Below are 15,771 nucleotides of genomic sequence, written 5' to 3'. Positions count from 1 at the left end.
TATTTGATAGAGGTGTGTTAGGATACTGCTAACAAATGAGATAGGATATCATATCAGATATGAGATAGGATATCTCATATTTCATATCTGAAGGAACTGTTTTTGATTGAGAGCATGTCTTACCTTCAACCAGAAGAAAATAAAGAACTACAGGATAACAAAAAAGAGATCAGTGGGGACAGCTGCAAAGCTTAAGGCCCAGCTGGTAGCTTGATGCTTTATTTCAGGTCTGTTCAATCCTGATTTTCAGGCTGCGAAGGCTCTACTTCTCTGTTCTGGAGTCCACAGGAGAAGCAGACAACACTGAGAATTATTCTTTTCCTGACGTAGTTGCCAAGACCATCTTCAACAGCTGCTTAACAGAGCAAAGGAGGAAACATCCCACTTAGAGCTGCTGGCCTCTTAACCCATGTTTCAAGAGAGCTGCAAGGATAAGACCAGGCAAAGACTGACTTTGGGTAACAGGACCTCTCCTGAGGCAACTCAGAATATCTGCTGCAACACCTGGGGCCTGAACTAAAAATTGTACCTTCCCTCACATTACCCCCTCTGTGGCCGGTGACTCAGGAAATAACCAGAATAAAATACTTTGCTCCTCTGACTCGGAAGCTCTTTTATTTTTTTTTTTTTGCATTTGACTTCATCTGCTTGGGATAAGCAGATGCGTTTGCTAATAACCGTATCTAGCTTTTCATCCATTAAGGATTTGTATATGTAAACTCAAAGAGTAAAGGGCATGTAGTGAACATGTTCCCTGAAACAGCATTGCCAAGCAACTTCTCAGCATACCAAAAGTCTCTATTTTTGCTTCTCGTTGAAAAGGTTAAGAGCCCTCTTTGGGTATTTTGTCCCGTTCTTCTTCAGTTTTTGCTTGATGGAAACGTAAAACTTTGCCCTAACGCATCTGGCAAAATCCCTGCCGCTTACGCAGAGGGCGAGACTTTTGCAAAGCACATCCCTCGCTCGGAAAGCAATGCATCTCCTCGCAGGGCTGGCTGCGGGCCCGCTTGAAGGGCAGCATTTTTTTCCTCAGCTTGTCTGGAGAGCCCTGAAGGCTCTGCTTTCGTGGCACGGGCGGCCTCTTGGTGCTCCAGATGAAGACATCTCGCCCTCTGCTGGGCGAAAACATACTGGTACGGAGGCCTTGCTCTGCACATGGTCTTAAATAATGGCTAGAATTATTCGTATGGTGCTAATAAAAGGAAAAAGTGCAATTTATCTTTTTTTATGGGACTGAATCATTGAGAGTATATCTTAGGGATGAAGCATGTATGAGATTGCACATGGTAAGGAGGGCTTGAAACTAGGAATAAGAGGTGAGGGAGAGTTACCAGCCCCTGCGAGGGAGCGATGGACAAGGTTGATAAGCAAATAGCTCGGAGAGCTATGCCAGAAACGGATATTAAAACCCACAGAGCAAAGTTTAAGCGGGGGCACCCACAGCGTTTGCATAGAAGCGAGGAAGTGCCGTAGTATGGAGAAATCCCCAAAACCTCAACGTGAAACTCTGACACGGAAGGGAAGCGCGCAGAGGGTGAAAGCAGGGACAGGTTCCTGTATTCCTGCGATGAACGCAGGAGTATGGTGAGCATCCAGGGATGAATTTAGGAAAGCCAAAGCCCAGATGGCACTGAATTTGGGCAGGGATGTCAAAGGCTGTAGGATGGGCTTCTGTATGGGCAAAGAGCTGGGGCTGCTGGGCCTGGAGCAGAGGACCACAGCACTTAAGGTACTCGCCTCTGGCAGAAATTAAGGAATACTGAGCACCCAAATACTCTTGTGGATTATGAACTTAATCCCTCTAATCAGTGTCAGGGCGTAATTATCACAGAATTACTATGAAACCTGGAAGGTGCTTTGAAATATACGGATAAAATCACACCCCAGCGTTAATTATTGTTATTATTATTGCCCACTCTTCCCGTAAGGCCAAAGTTTCTTCCCTGTGACTCACAACCTTTGTGCGTTTGGCAATTTCACACCACACCAATCGGTTTACTTTCACAGTTTTCTTTTTTTTTTTTCTTTTCTTTAGGTTTTTAAATAATGATCAGTACAGTACAAAGCTTAAAATATTGTCAATGTTTCCAACAATGTGACATCAGCAGACGGGAGGCGGGAAGGGGATGGTTAGTATCTAACACCCTTATCCTTCCCTGTTTCCCAGGGGGGAAAAAAAAATACAAACTCTTCTGTACTTCGGTTTAGTAACAAACAGTGCTTAAAAACAATCTCATCAGTAAAAGCTGTCAATTGCAAGGCACATGAGGAACCCGTCCTTGCCCTGCTACACAAATCACTGGGCAAAACTGCAAGTTTAAGGCAAGTTGAAGGCACCTCTCTCCATCCTCCCCTTCTGCCCTATACACCGGGCAAAGCCAGTCCCCGGTAAAAGTGGACCAGCAGAGAGTGTAAATCCCAGGAGGTGACGGTGTAAGGCATGTTGGGCTGACTTTTCAGTGGATCTCTGAAGATCCAGGCTGCTAAAAAACAATCTCAGGAGCGGAGATTACTCAGGGTGAGGGTTAGGACTTGGGTCCCTTCGTGATCAACCTTTGGTGGCCTCCTCTTTGCCCTTCCCAGCCGTGCCTCCTTAGGAGCACCAGGATGGAGGAAGGCGAGCTCCAAGCAGCGAGCCCAAGGAGAAGACCCCGACAGGCCCTCAGGTGGGCTGAACATTTAGCACAGAGACACTTTTCCTCCCTCGGGACGCAGCCCTGCTCTCCCCTAGATCAATGGCACGGCGTGTGGAGCCTGCACGGGTAGGTAACCAGGTGTGTAAGGCACAAGGATGAAGTCCCAAAAGAGATAATCTCGTTGGAGGAAGAGGAGGAGGATGGAGACAGGGATGGAGGAAGCTCCAGTGGAGACAAGCCCCCTGTGACACCAAGGGCGCATCCTCACAGCAGCAGCGACCCGTGTGGCGGCTCCCTGCTAAATTAACCCATCATAGTGACCGGGAGGTCAGCTCCAGGTCTGAGCGCAGGGCCCCACGGGGCCAGGAGTGGCCTCAGCTGAGGGCTAACGTGGGAGGATGTGGAAACAGCACCGCTGCCACACAACGGTTGCCCCACAAGGAGAAGTTTCACTTCTGCTGGAGCAGGCAGATGACAGAAGTGCCTTGGGAGAGTCATGGGGCACCTCCGACCCCGCTGTGAACTGGGCGGCCTTACTGTAGTCATCCTCCTTAGCCAGGGGCTGAACATCTCACCTAGTTTCAAAGCCTTAGAGAAGGAAACGCCCGGGTGATCTCTGCCTTTTGGTACCGGTATAACCAGGTAGGAGCAGAGCACGGCTTGCTGCTAGCGGTGCCCACTCCTTCAGTTTTAGCCCATCTGGACACAACTAGGAAGCTCTGCAGACAAAAAAGCCACAGGCAAAGCCTTCCTGGATATTAAAGCAGGCACGCACACACACACATAAACACATCTCAATAGTTAAAAAACGGATCAAGTGCAGGAATCAGTGCTTGTCATGATAAATCATATCCCCAACCCCAAACCCTGCCTGCTCAGGACCAGCAACCACAATTTGTTTGCCTGCCCTTGGATTCGGTGAGAGAGATCCCTGGCTGGAGTAGATCCCAAGTCTCCCTGGCTTTCAGCAAAGAGCTGCACCTCCTGAATATATCAGGGCATTTGAGGCTTCAGGTCTTGCACAGCGTACAGCTGGGAGGACCCCGAGTTTCGTGTGGGAAGTGAGCAGTGGGTCGGACAGGAGGTGTCTAGGCTGAATGGAACAGGTCCCTGCGAGGGCTCTCAGCATCAGTCCTATAAGTGCTACCAACTCCAGTGCAGGTATGCGGCTCCATACCTGATATTCCCCCCAGCAAACCCAGAAGAGACTCGTCTACTTGTGGACACCATAAACCAACCCTTCCTACACACTTGAACTGGAACTCACCAAGTTCCAAGGACAAACCCATCCCAAAGACTACAAAGAACCTTAATTCTGTCAACCTGCTCCTGCCTTTCGCCACTCTACCTTCATCCAGTGCTGATAAAAACATGCCCGACCCACAGCTCTATGTGTCAGAGAAGAGCAACCTTGAAGCTTCACTGTCAGCTTCAAGGCCCACCAAGGATCGCTTGGCATCCTAAAAAGAACCATTAAGAGGGGAACAAAGGCTTCACATCCACTTCACTTTCATCCCCTTTTGTCTACGACCATCCTAGGGCTGCTGGAGGCCCGGGGCCCGGAGCCTTTCCCCTATCAGACTGATCACACCCAAGTTACTTCTACACCATGTGGGCTGTGTTGGAAGTCAGCCAGCCTCCTGTGGCAGATGATACGGGGTCAGTCAATGCAGGAATGCACGAACTTGTCACACAGAGGCAGCCAAAATGGCAAGGGGTTGGGACCAGATGATCTTTAAGGTCTTTTCCAGCTGCTCTGTGGTTCTAAAATGGTGCAACCATGCAGATGGAGGAGATGGAGATGAGCTGACATCCCCACCTGGGTCAGAGGTGGCTGAGCCTACACCAGTGCCTGGCAGACACGTAGGTTCGGACCCCGTTCATCCTAAAGAAGGTCAAGTCCAGGTCTAGATGCTTTGCTAATGCCACCTGGCGTTGAGATACTCAAGAAGGAGGTTGTCGAGAGAACCTGGCTTAGCCCAGCTAGGAGAAGGATTATTGCAGCCACTGTTCCACCCATACCCTTTGCAACCAAACCCTACAAGTGTGGACTCCTCCTGAAACCTTGTTACTGCCTTTGATGCTAACAGGTCTTCTCAGAGACAGCAAAACACAAAGAGGTCACCACGTGCACCTCTGGGCCTCATGGTGGGTTCTCCACTGCCTCGTGAGACCCCGCTACGGCCTCACAGCCCTCAGGCCACCTTCCTTGAAGTTCAGCTAGATAACTCCCAGCTAGATAACTAGGTTTGCCAGAGTGAACAAGAAACCTCTGCCTATTTCAGCATCCTTGGTTAAGTGCCTTGTTCTGGCTTAATCCCTCTCTGTCCCCCCATAGGGCAGAAGGCAGCCCCTGCCGTGAAAACACATCCAGCACCCAGCCCTCCACCCAAGTCCAAGGTCCAGGTTAGTCACAGTGTGTTAGGCAAACAAGCCAGTTACGTCTCTAGTACGCTATGCCCCTTTCCTTGGTTTGCACCACCCCGGTGGTGTCGTGCCCGTGGCCTCCGCGCCCCTCAGGAGTCCTTTTTCGCCAGGCTGGCCTTGATCCTGCCTCGCAGGACGTAGGCTGTGAGGGCGCTGCAAGCCACCAGGCCGAAAAAAGAGCCGCAGGAGAGATAGATGGAGAAGGGCCCGTGTCTCTTCAGGAAGATCTCCTGCCTGGTCTTGTAATCCAAGCAAATGGCCTCCAGCTGGGAGAGGGTGCAGATGGCCAGGAAGGTGTGGAAGATCTGGTGGGCATGGCCAACGATATCGCAGGAGCCGGGGAAGTACTTCTCGGGGACCGGGCAGGAGAAGAAATAAGCACTGATGAGGAAAAACAGGATCTGGTAGGTGTGGTACCAAGCGGCGTCTTCCTCGCAGCCCCCCAGGTGACACACCACCACCCGGTGAGCCACGGGGCTGATGTCCAAGACGAAGGCCAGCCCGGCTGGGATCACTTGGCACATCTTCCTCATGATGGGGTACGGCCGTCGGTAGCGGTATTTGGCGTAGCAGCAGCCGGCGCAGGACAGCCAGCCGCAAAAAGCTGCGGCCGGGAGGAAGAAAAGCCAGAACTTGTCGTACCAGGCTTGGTCAGAGCTGTAGTAGAAATGGGCCAGGGCGCTACCGTACTGGTAGATGCTGACACCGACGTAGTCCACGAAGTAGAAGGTGTAGTGGGACAGCTCCGATTTGGACTGCAGCAGGTGGGCCAAGAGGCTGCAGGTCAGGTAGGTGACTGAGGAGAGGACGAAGATGAACAGAGGCAAGGACCACGCGTCCACGGGCAACTGCTCGGCCTCCACGAACGTCTTGAACCTCAGCAGCACGGCCAGCGCCGCCAGGAGGTGAGTCCACACGTTGACCACCTCGTTGTGCTTCTGGAAAAGGCTGAGGAAGTAGTACCGCCACTCCTGGCCGGTGGGACGGTACCCGGCGTGGATGTAGGGCTCCCGAAAGAGCTGAGGCACCTCGGCCTCTTGGACGGTGCAGGGCATTTTAGGAAGGCCGTCCTCCAGCAGCCGGGGGAGGCGGCTGAGCTGCTGCCCGCTGAGGGACAGCGTGCTGAGGCGCTCCAGGATGGCCGTCATCTCCCCCGGCAGCACGGCTCTGGGGGACGTCGTCCTCGTGCCCTGCGGGAGAAGAGATGGAGGAAATGTTAATACCAGGAGGAAAGCGTGGGGGATTTCTCCTCAGGGGTATAAACCCTGGAGATGTTGACCCTGCTCTTAGAGGCAAGGGGTATCTCCTGATGTGGCACCTAAATTCAGTGTGGAGGAAGGTGGCACCGCCGTGTCCCTCCTCCGCCTTGGAGCACGTCTAGGAGTAGGCAGTAGCTGCAAATACAGGCTTTCAAGAAGCACTCAGATGTCAAGAAAGCACCTGTGGAGGGGATTTGTCAGCCCTTTTCCCCCAAACACACCACTCGGGGATGAAATCTGGGTGTAATGATTCACCTATGGGATTAACTCGCCCTTTTGCACCCGAGCAAACCTCACAGCGCTGAGTTCACTCCTAGTACCCTCTGTTCCTCTCCCACCCGAGATGCTTCCCTTCCCCGCTGGCATTTCTATCGCACTGAAAAAATGAACTCATCACACATGACCACGCTTTAACCGAACTGGATGCTGATGGGAGCCCCACCGGGCTCTGTTCTCCTCCCCAGCCACCACAGGCGTGTTTGTGGGACCGGGGCCTGACTCCTACGCTTACATACACCCTTACCGACCTGCAGGGCACGGAGCTGGCCCCAAATAAGTAAACAGCAATGAGTATTTTGCCCGAGCGTGGGTAACGTCTTATTTTTCTTCCGTAGCATCCGCTGCAAGAGGCGAGGCAGAGGAAGAGAGAGTGGGTGCACGACGGGAGCCCCAGAGCAGGCAGGCGACACAGAGGCCGGTGTCACCCACCAAGAGGAAGCGAAAGCAGAGAGACGGGACCCGCCACACAGTCCCGGGGTGAGACAGCACCAAGAGCAAAAAGTCAGAGCAAGCCACGCGCTGGCTCGCCAGTCCCACTTCCCCTCGCAACCCTCCGACACCACACCAACTGTTTTCACGTTACTTCCTCTAGCAGATGGGAGCCAACGGTGACAGCGTTTTCCAGCCAATTCTCTCGTTTTGCTTTCCAGGCTTTCTCCGTTAGCAGCTTTCAGGACGTTTTGCTTCCTTCTGTGCCACCGGGCGAGCTGGCTGCTGACTTGGACGGAGCTGCTTTGGCTGCGGGAGGTGGGAGGGAAGGTGGTGCCCACGCCTGGTAGTTTAGTTTCACGGTTGTGCAAGACTGAAGGCAGGGCCCTTGCTGGGGCTTGACGCTGTGCACAGTCACAGGGATGGTAGTTCCCTCCTTAGGGTCTGCAGGCCTGGATCCGTGATGGGGCACACGCTTTGTTCAGCAGCTTGTGTGCCCCCATGGGGGTACATGCCAACATTTGGGAAGGTAAATGTGGACTCTGAAGCGTTCCTACAAGGGGATGGCATGAAAAAGGGACAACGTTCCCTCTCCACACTTCTAATGTAGGTATGTTCACCTGAGCCAGTCTGTTCTGGCTCCCGATAACTGAAGGAAACAGAAAAAACTCATTCATCCATCTTATTATTGACTTCAGCTTCAGGATCAGGCGAAGTCCAGGCAGGACCATCCGTGGCTATGTGGCACTGTCATATCCCCACTCTGTTGCCCCGTGTCTCTTGGGATGATGTGGCCAGAGCTTGGCTTGAGGCTGAGCACGATGCGGTGGGAATTGCAGGGAGGTTTTATGGTTGTGCCTCTACTGAGACAGTATTTGGCTTCCTGGTCTGGATGTCCTGTGGGAAGGTGAGAGTATGAACCCTGTGGTGCTTTGGGTGTCCTGAGCTCCACCAAAACTGGTGATGGGGCTCACGGTGACAAAACACGAGGAGAAAGGGCTCCCAAAGCCCCCCAGCTTTGCTAGTGCTGACCCCAGGACCCAGAAAACCAGCTCAGACACTGCACGGATGGGCCAAACGAAGCACAACAGAGCAGGGTCAGGACATTCACCTCCTGCAGAGGAGCAGCAACACGCTGCAGGCTGCTGTAAGGAGCAAGGGCAACCAGGAGACGGCGATGGAGGCTGGGCGCAGGGATGCGTGCCGACACGGGGCTCACGGCGTGTTTTCCACCACGGCGGCGTGCCTGCTTTGCATGCTGACGAGTGCACGGGAGGGACAGCAGCGGCTGCACCAGGCACAGGCTGGCTCTGGCTTGTACAGAGCCAGGATTTTGCTAACGCTTGGATTTTGCCCCAGTCTCTCATCTCAGATACAGCGAGCATCGCCCTGGAGCTCAGCGAGGGGGAGGCTCCACGCTGCTCACCCCCCTGCCAGCGCAGGGCTTCTTCCAGGCAGGCTCAAGGAGCTGGAAAACGCCAGGTTTTACCAGTACAGGGGGTGGTGCAGAGATTTTCAAAAGAACAGCCCGAAACCCCAGGAAAACACATCTGAAAATCAAACGGCGAGGAAAGCAGGAATCCGGCTGGCCGCTTATTTTAAACCAAGCTTGTGACACGAAGGAGCAAGCTGGCAGCTTCCAGCGATCATGTGATGGACACACAGCCTTTAACGTTCGGGAAGGGAGAAAAGAAGGGGAATAATAATAATACAAACAAATAAATAAATAAATAAAAAGAACCCCCAAGGTCGGGACTGGCTGTTTTGCTTTCACAGAGCCCTTATTCTTTCCCTTTGGCGGGGGCGGTCGCGGCGCGGCTGAAAGCCACATTCATCGCCCGGGGCGGCTCGTTGCGATTCCGTCCTCGCCCCCATCTCCGGGGGGATTCAGTCCTTTTGGCTGTTCCCAATTACCAGCCACCAAGTGGCGTTTGTTTCGGGGCCGGAGCTGCCAGGAGGGAAGGAGGAGAGTGGACGCTGGCCAGGCTGTATCATCGCAGCCACAATGAGAGCCGCGGCACCCAGGAGGACCGATCCCCTTCCAATTTTTCCTCTCCCTTTCTTCCGAAGTAATTGGAAACCCGAGCTTTTTCTTCTTCTTTTGCTCACAGGCTAATGGAAGGGTTTGAATGAGAAATTTTCCTGCGGGGTACAGCTGATTTTCCCACCAGCCTGGCCCCAGCGTTAACCCTCTGCAAGGGAGGTTGTAGCAGCGTGATAATATTTACTTGCAGAACAGTGTGCAGGCATTGGGCGTGTATCTGCTTCCAGAAAGGCAGCAACTCCTGGTACACAAAGCAGGCAGGCCTGGGGAACCTAGCTGTGGGGAAGTCTTTAATAAATGCATTTAAATTTTAAAAGAAAAGTGGTTGTGGGCAGCATGAAAATAACCGCAGGCATCTCGCAGCAGCGGATGACAGGGCAGCTTGGAGAGCTGCACGTGATGAATTCCTGAATTCCTTTCTTCTAAGAGCCGAGCAGAGGCCCCTCGGAAGGACCTCGGGTCATTTTGGACCCTGGGCTTTTCTTCTGACCACTTTCTACACGGGATTAAGTCTGGAACCGCAGCCTGTGCTGCAGCAGGACGGCAGAGAGCAGCTCTGCTCGCCCCCCCAGGGCTGGCAGGGGGTCAGGGAGAGGCTGCAAACTGCACCCAGCCCATGCACCCAGGCTGCAAGCTGCACCCCAAAGCCCTCCCAGTCCTCCCCAAGCACCCACATCTCCCCGACCACCTTGGGGCATCTCCCCCACCACCTTGGGGCATTTCCCCTTTGCTTGGGGCTCGCTTTGGAAGACCACTTTGGGACCAGGATGCCAGATCCTCAGTCCCATGCTGAGTCCCTGGTGTTTTGGAGAGGCTCCAGCAGAGACAAGAAATGAGGAGGAGACCCTACAAGGGCTCACAGCAGGAATTCCTGTGTCCTCTTGGCACTATCTGCTTCCTCCCTCGGTGGCACATAAACCTGCCCGTGCTAACCTTCCTCTGATGCCATTCCCAGAGGGAGTTACTGGGATTTAGGTGGGTGTCACCACCTCGGGTGCTCGGGACTCCTGTCAGCGGGCTTCCACCTCCAAGCCTATAAAATGAGGACAGAAATCCCCACCTGCCTAAGGAGAACGAGATATTGTGCTCTTGAAGCACTGCTCTGATGCACCAGGCAGTGCTGGGGCTACATAACAGAACACGGCAGGGAATATTTCATTTTTCTTGACCTGCTTGCGTGCCCCCTTACACCCACATCAGCCCAAAGGTCGTGCTACAAGGGCTCACCCAACAGGGGCTGCCCGGGTCTGGAAGGAAAACAGCTGAGGTAGAACCACAGCACCACCTAGGTTGGAAAAGACCTTTCAAATCATCAAGTCATAGAATTACAGGACTGTGAAATGGACATCTGGTTCCAGTCCCCTGCCCCCAGCCCAGGCTGCCCCCAGCCCCATCCAGCCTGGCCTTGGGCACCCCCAGGGATGGGGCACCCACAGCTCCTCAGGGCAGCCTGTGCCAGGGCCTCAACACCCTCATCGTGACAAATTTCTCCTTAATATCTGATCTAAGCCTCCCCTCTTTGAGTTTAGAGCCACCACCCCTTGTCCTGTCCCTACCCCTAACCCAGAGTCCCTCCCCAGCTCTCCTGCAGCCCCTCAGGCCCGGGCAGGCCGCTGGGAGGTCTCCCCGGAGCCTTCTCCTCCCCAGGCCCAACACCCCCAGCTCCCTCAGATGGCTCCAGAGCAGAGGGGCTCCAGCCTCTGCTCCTCCTCGGGGCCTCCTCTGGGCCCTCTCCAGCAGCTCCACGTCCTCCTGGGGCTGGGCCTGGAGCTGAGCTCGGGGCTGCAGGGGGGTCTCACAAAACCCCACCATCAAGACCCTACCCAACCTGACCTGCTGAGTCCCATCACTAAACCCTGTGCCTTAGGGACGTGATTTACTGAAGACCTTGAAGGGGAAGCCTACAAATAACTTCAATTCTGCTACGAAGCAAGGCAACCTTGTGAAAATTTTCCATTGCGTGCAGGGCTCTGATTTTTGCAGCGCCGGGTCTCTGCTTCGTTGATATTGCTAATTATTGGATTGCATTGATTGCATTGATAATGCAGCTGATGCATGCGACGTGGGAATTAAAAAAAATTAGAAGGAGAAGAAACCCAACTGTGAAACTCGGTAGATGCAAAACTGTTAATGTTTGGTATTTAAATGTGTTAATATCTGGTATTAATACCAGATATAGGCACGTTCCCCATCAAGGACCTGCGTTTGTCAGGTTGCTGAAGTGTTAGCACGCTCCCAATGTGGTTTCGGTCCAGCCTTGTGAATGGGATTGGGGTAAATCCGCCCTGTTTTGGGGCAAAGAGGGTGTAGGTATGTGGCTGCGAGCTGTCCCCTGCCAGCGAGCACCAGATCCGTCCCCGCCTGCTGCCTTCGGTCGTGCCGGGACCACTGATGGAGCGGGGTGAGTGACCTGCCCTGCTGCGGATGCCAGCGCTGGAAGGAGATGAATGGTGCCACAGAAATGCCCGTTCCTCTCCCCGCGGGCTGAAAAGGGAGCTGGGATTTGTTTCAGCTGCATCCTGCTTTCACATCCTGATTTTCCTCCCGTGATGTCCGTGGGATACGGGGCGCTTCCCTTCCATCCCTGCGCAGCTCTGTGCACACAGCATCTCTGGGGCCAGTTTGCCCGCATATGGGGTCACTGTCCTGATCCCTACAGCCCCAGGAGCCCAGGTGACAGCCCCAGCACCGCTGATGGGACAAACCTTTCGGTGCCAACCTCAGCAAACCACCAAATCCCTCCTCGCTCAGATCCATTTGCTGGTGGGACAGCCCCAAAACCACCTGCCTGGAGGCAGAGAAACCCAAAGCAAACCAGCTGCGCATTTTTGGGGGATCCGGAGCTTTGCCAGGATGTCCCAAAAGCCTCCGGGCTCTGCTGCAAACACGCTGTCATCCACCGCTGCCTGTTGCCTGCAAACATTTTGAAGGCTGCACGTTTTAGAGCTTCGGTCATGAGAAAAAAATGTATATAAATCATGCGGGCTGCCGGGGAGAGCCTGCAGCTCCGTGCCAACCCCCTGGAGCCACGAGCTCTCGTCCTTGTCCTTGTCCCCATCCTCCTGTTTGGCTGACAGAGCTCTGGGACGAGTGGCACTGCCCTTTGGGGGGGCTCCGAAGCCCTCAGCAATGAGAAGCAAGGATCAGAGGACAGATTTCCCCCCCAAAATGCGGGATGCTGGGCGGAATCTGCATGATTAAATCCCTGCTCGGTCCCAAAGACTCGCAGGGAAAAAATCAAAGCACTGTGCCTGAAGGGCAAGGGACGGACGGCATGGCCCCACAACCTGCAGCCTCCTGGGGCAATTTACTGCTTCGGGGACTTTCTTACAGCTCCGCAATCAAATATTGGTCTGACCCTTGGAGTAGAGAGTATAAAGTGCGTCGGCAGCTAAATATTAAGCCGGTGCATGAGTCAGGGGAGGCAGGTAAAGAGCTGTGAGCACAAGCAGGTGAGGCGTCCTCAGCCGCTGCCCCGTTTTGTGCCCCGTTTTGTGCTCGGGGCTGCTCGCTCAGCCCGTGGGTGCACATCTCCCTGTGCCAGAGGGACCCAGCCTCCCTCCAGGCACAGCTTGAGGGGAAATGAAGAGGAGCAAAGCAGAAAGGAGGCTCCCATGGGTGCTGAACGGGGAGGAAACGTGCAGCAGCAGCCTGTGGTTTGGCCTGGCCAGGCTGTGCCTTTCTAGGAACTGCGTGCGGTGCACGGTCCCCTCTCCAATTCAGGGTGGGAGAGGGAGCTGCAGGAATTCACAGCTCAACGTCCCCTCCCTGCCCTGGAAGGGAGCAAAACCAGACCCAGCAGCCTGCTTTCCACTCCTGCAGAGCATCGCCCGCGTCCTTCACCCTTTTGCGCGACCTTTTCCTGATTTCACTCATTTTCTACCACCGCTGCCAGGGCGGCGGTGCCCACATCCTCATCCTCACCACCCCTTCGGGTTCAGCACTCCCCCCACGACCTGCAGCCATAGCACAGAGGGTAATTTCACAGGGTCGAGGGATTTGGGAATTACGGAGGAATCGTTGCCCAGCTGCAGTCCCACAAAGAGGGGTCTCCAAAGGGGCAGGGGAAAGGGGTCTGGGAAAAAAAAAAAAAAAAAAAAAAAAGCGAGATGCTCTCGGTGGTTTCCTCCGGGGAAAAAATCCAGGTGGGCAGTAAAAGGAAGGTGATTGATGAGGTCAGGAGGGTGTAGGGGAGTGGGAGCGGGAAACAAGCTCTTTGCTGGCACATTTGGGGTTATTTTGGAGGAAAAGGGTGGGTGGCAGCGTGGGGACAAACCACAGCTGGGTGTCCCCAGGGGACTCGGCTGTCCCAAAGCCCCACCGTGGACAACCCACACGAGGCTCTCCAAAACCGCTGGCGGAGCAGCAGCACCAGCACTCGGCACAATTTCGGAGCACAAAACCTGGTGGAAACCAGGGGCAGCTCCCCCTGCCCTGAGCCACCCACAAGGGATGCGCCCGCGGGGACGCACTCGGGGCGGGGGGACCCGCGGGGGATGCTCAGCACCGCGCCCCAGCCCGCACCGGGGCAAAACCCAGCTCCCTGTCCCCACCCCTGCCAGCCCCGAGGTGTCCCCGAAAGTGTCCCCGAGGTGTCCCCGAGGTGTCCCCACCCGCACTCACCGCGCCTCCACCGCCGGCTCCGCGTCCCCGGGGCCACCGCGGCCACCGCCGGGCCCCGAGCGCATGCGGGGCTCCGCCCCGGGGTGTCCCCAGCGGGCGGGGACAGCGATGGGAGGAGGGGACATGGTGGGATTTGGGGTCCTGGGGGGGGAGATTTGGGGGGCACCGCTGAGCAGAGCCCGGCTCCGGCCTCTCCGCACCTCCCTGCGGGTACTGACGGCCATGGGGGAGCTCCCCCGGAGCCTCCTCTGCTCCAGGCTCGTTGCCTCGCTCGGGGATGTGAGCAGCAGCTCCCGGGCTCTTCAGAGACATCTCCTGCTTCTTTCCTGAATTTTTTAAGCATTTCCCACCGTAAAACACCGACTGCTGCTTCCTTCCTTCCTCCCCGGCTGTTCTGTGAAGCTGCAGGGTGGGGGGTGGTGGGCACGGCGCTGCTCTTCCTCTTCCACCCATCTTTGCATCATTTCCCGCACAACCATGGAAGCACAGGATGGTTGGGGCTGGCACGGACCTTAAAGATCATCGAGTTTGAACCCCCTGCCATGGGCATGACCCCCAGCCCAGGCTGCCCCCAGCCCCATCCAGCCTGACCTTGGGCACTGCCAGGGATGGGGCACCCACAGCTCCTCGGGGCAGCCTGCACAAGGGCCTCACTGCCCTCATAGTGATAAATTTCTCCCTAATGCCTGATCTAGAGCTCCCCTCTTTGAGTTTAGAGCCACCACCCCTTGTCCTGTCCCTACCCCTGAGCCCGAGTCCCTCCCCAACTCTCCTGCAGCCCCTCAGGCCCGGGCAGGCCGCTGGGAGGTCTCCCCGGAGCCTTCTCCTCCCCAGGCCCAACACCCCCAGCTCCCTCAGATGGCTCCAGAGCAGAGGGGCTCCAGCCTCTGCTCCTCCTCGGGGCCTCCTCTGGGCCCTCTCCAGCAGCTCCACGTCCTCCTGGTGCTGGGCCTGGAGCAGAGGGGGAGAATCCCCTCCCTCATCAACCAGCACCCTCGGGTCCTTCTCCTCAGGGCTGCTCTCCATCCATTCTCCACCCAACCTGTGTTTGGGTTTGGGATTGCCCCAGCCCATCTGCAGGACCTTGCCTTTGGCCTTGTAGAACCTCATGAGGTTGGCACAGGCCCACCTCGCAGGCCTGTCCAGGTCCCTCTGGATCTCATCCCTTCCCTGCAGTGTGCCAACCACACCACACAGCTTGGTGTCATTGCCAAATATGCCAAGGGAGCACTCAATCCCACTGCCCATGTCACCGAAAAAGACATTAAACAGCGTCAGTCCCAATGCTGACCCAACTCAATGCTGAGGAACACCTCACACAAGCCCAGGTGGTCAGGACCAAGCAGGGCAGGGTAAAGGGGACAGCATACAGGACATCCCTGCTGCAATGCCTGCATTGAGGCCCTGCCAGGTTTCTTCTCCACCAACAGACTTCTCCCCCATTTATCTTCCAGGCTTGGCAGGTGCTTGCAGCGAGACCTTTCAGGGCATTTTGTTTGCTCGCCCTGTGTGACCTGCTCCCAGGCGGCAGGGACCTGCCCAGCGGTGCTGCTCAGCGCTCCCCCTGCTTTTGGTATTTCACACCCTGCAGTGAATCACCTGGTTCACTCTGAGGCGAAGCCCAGGTGTGGCTGTGTTTGCCCAGCAGGCTGTTCCCAGCAGGTTTAGGCTGAGCTGTGCCAGCCTGCGCTCTCCCAGCCCTTGGCACTCATCTGATACGAGCCAAGCAGGCTTGGTGCCCTCAAACAGCCCCCGTACACCTCTGTTCCCTGCCCAAACACACATACACCCTCACTACCGGGCAATAAAAACCCTATTTTTGCAGGGTGCAAAGTGGTCGTGCCATTATTTTGGCTGCTGTGAATTATCACCACAAGGCTAGGACCTGATGGCGCAGCAGCAATGCCCCAGAGGACGTAGAACTGCACCAGCCATCTCTCCAGGGTGTAAACCGTGAGTAAAATAGGTGTGAACCCCTCCTCTTATATTTTAGGGAGGGCTTTTCACCAAAATGCATCCAAACACCTTGTGTCCGCACTGTGCTGATTAGGGAGATCACAGCAACTTTGCATTG

General features: G+C 55.3%; 1 protein-coding gene across 2 annotated transcripts; it reads right to left on the bottom strand.

The window, feature by feature from the left end:
* Positions 1 to 1,994: 1,994 nt before the first annotated feature.
* PAQR8 (progestin and adipoQ receptor family member 8) lies at positions 1,995 to 14,165 on the bottom strand. Of its 2 annotated transcripts, none has more exons than XM_084514256.1 (2): positions 13,698 to 14,165; positions 1,995 to 6,253 (listed from the first exon to the last, which is right to left on the bottom strand). In XM_084514256.1, exons 1-2 carry the CDS (start codon positions 14,148 to 14,150, stop codon positions 5,153 to 5,155), a joined length of 1,554 nt encoding a protein of 517 aa, XP_084370382.1. In that variant the 5' UTR covers positions 14,151 to 14,165; the 3' UTR covers positions 1,995 to 5,152. The 2 variants fall into 2 exon arrangements, with proteins under 2 accessions (XP_084370382.1, XP_084370383.1); XM_084514257.1 differs by lacking the exon at positions 13,698 to 14,165 and adding an exon at positions 6,850 to 9,190.
* Positions 14,166 to 15,771: the final 1,606 nt, after the last annotated feature.

The sequence above is a fragment of the Aythya ferina genome (assembly GCF_964211825.1).
Source record: "Aythya ferina genome assembly, chromosome: 3".
In the NCBI taxonomy this organism is placed as follows: Eukaryota; Metazoa; Chordata; class Aves; order Anseriformes; family Anatidae; genus Aythya; species Aythya ferina.
Note: the sequence above shows the minus strand (reverse complement) of the source record. Positions and strands in the feature narration are given on the sequence as shown.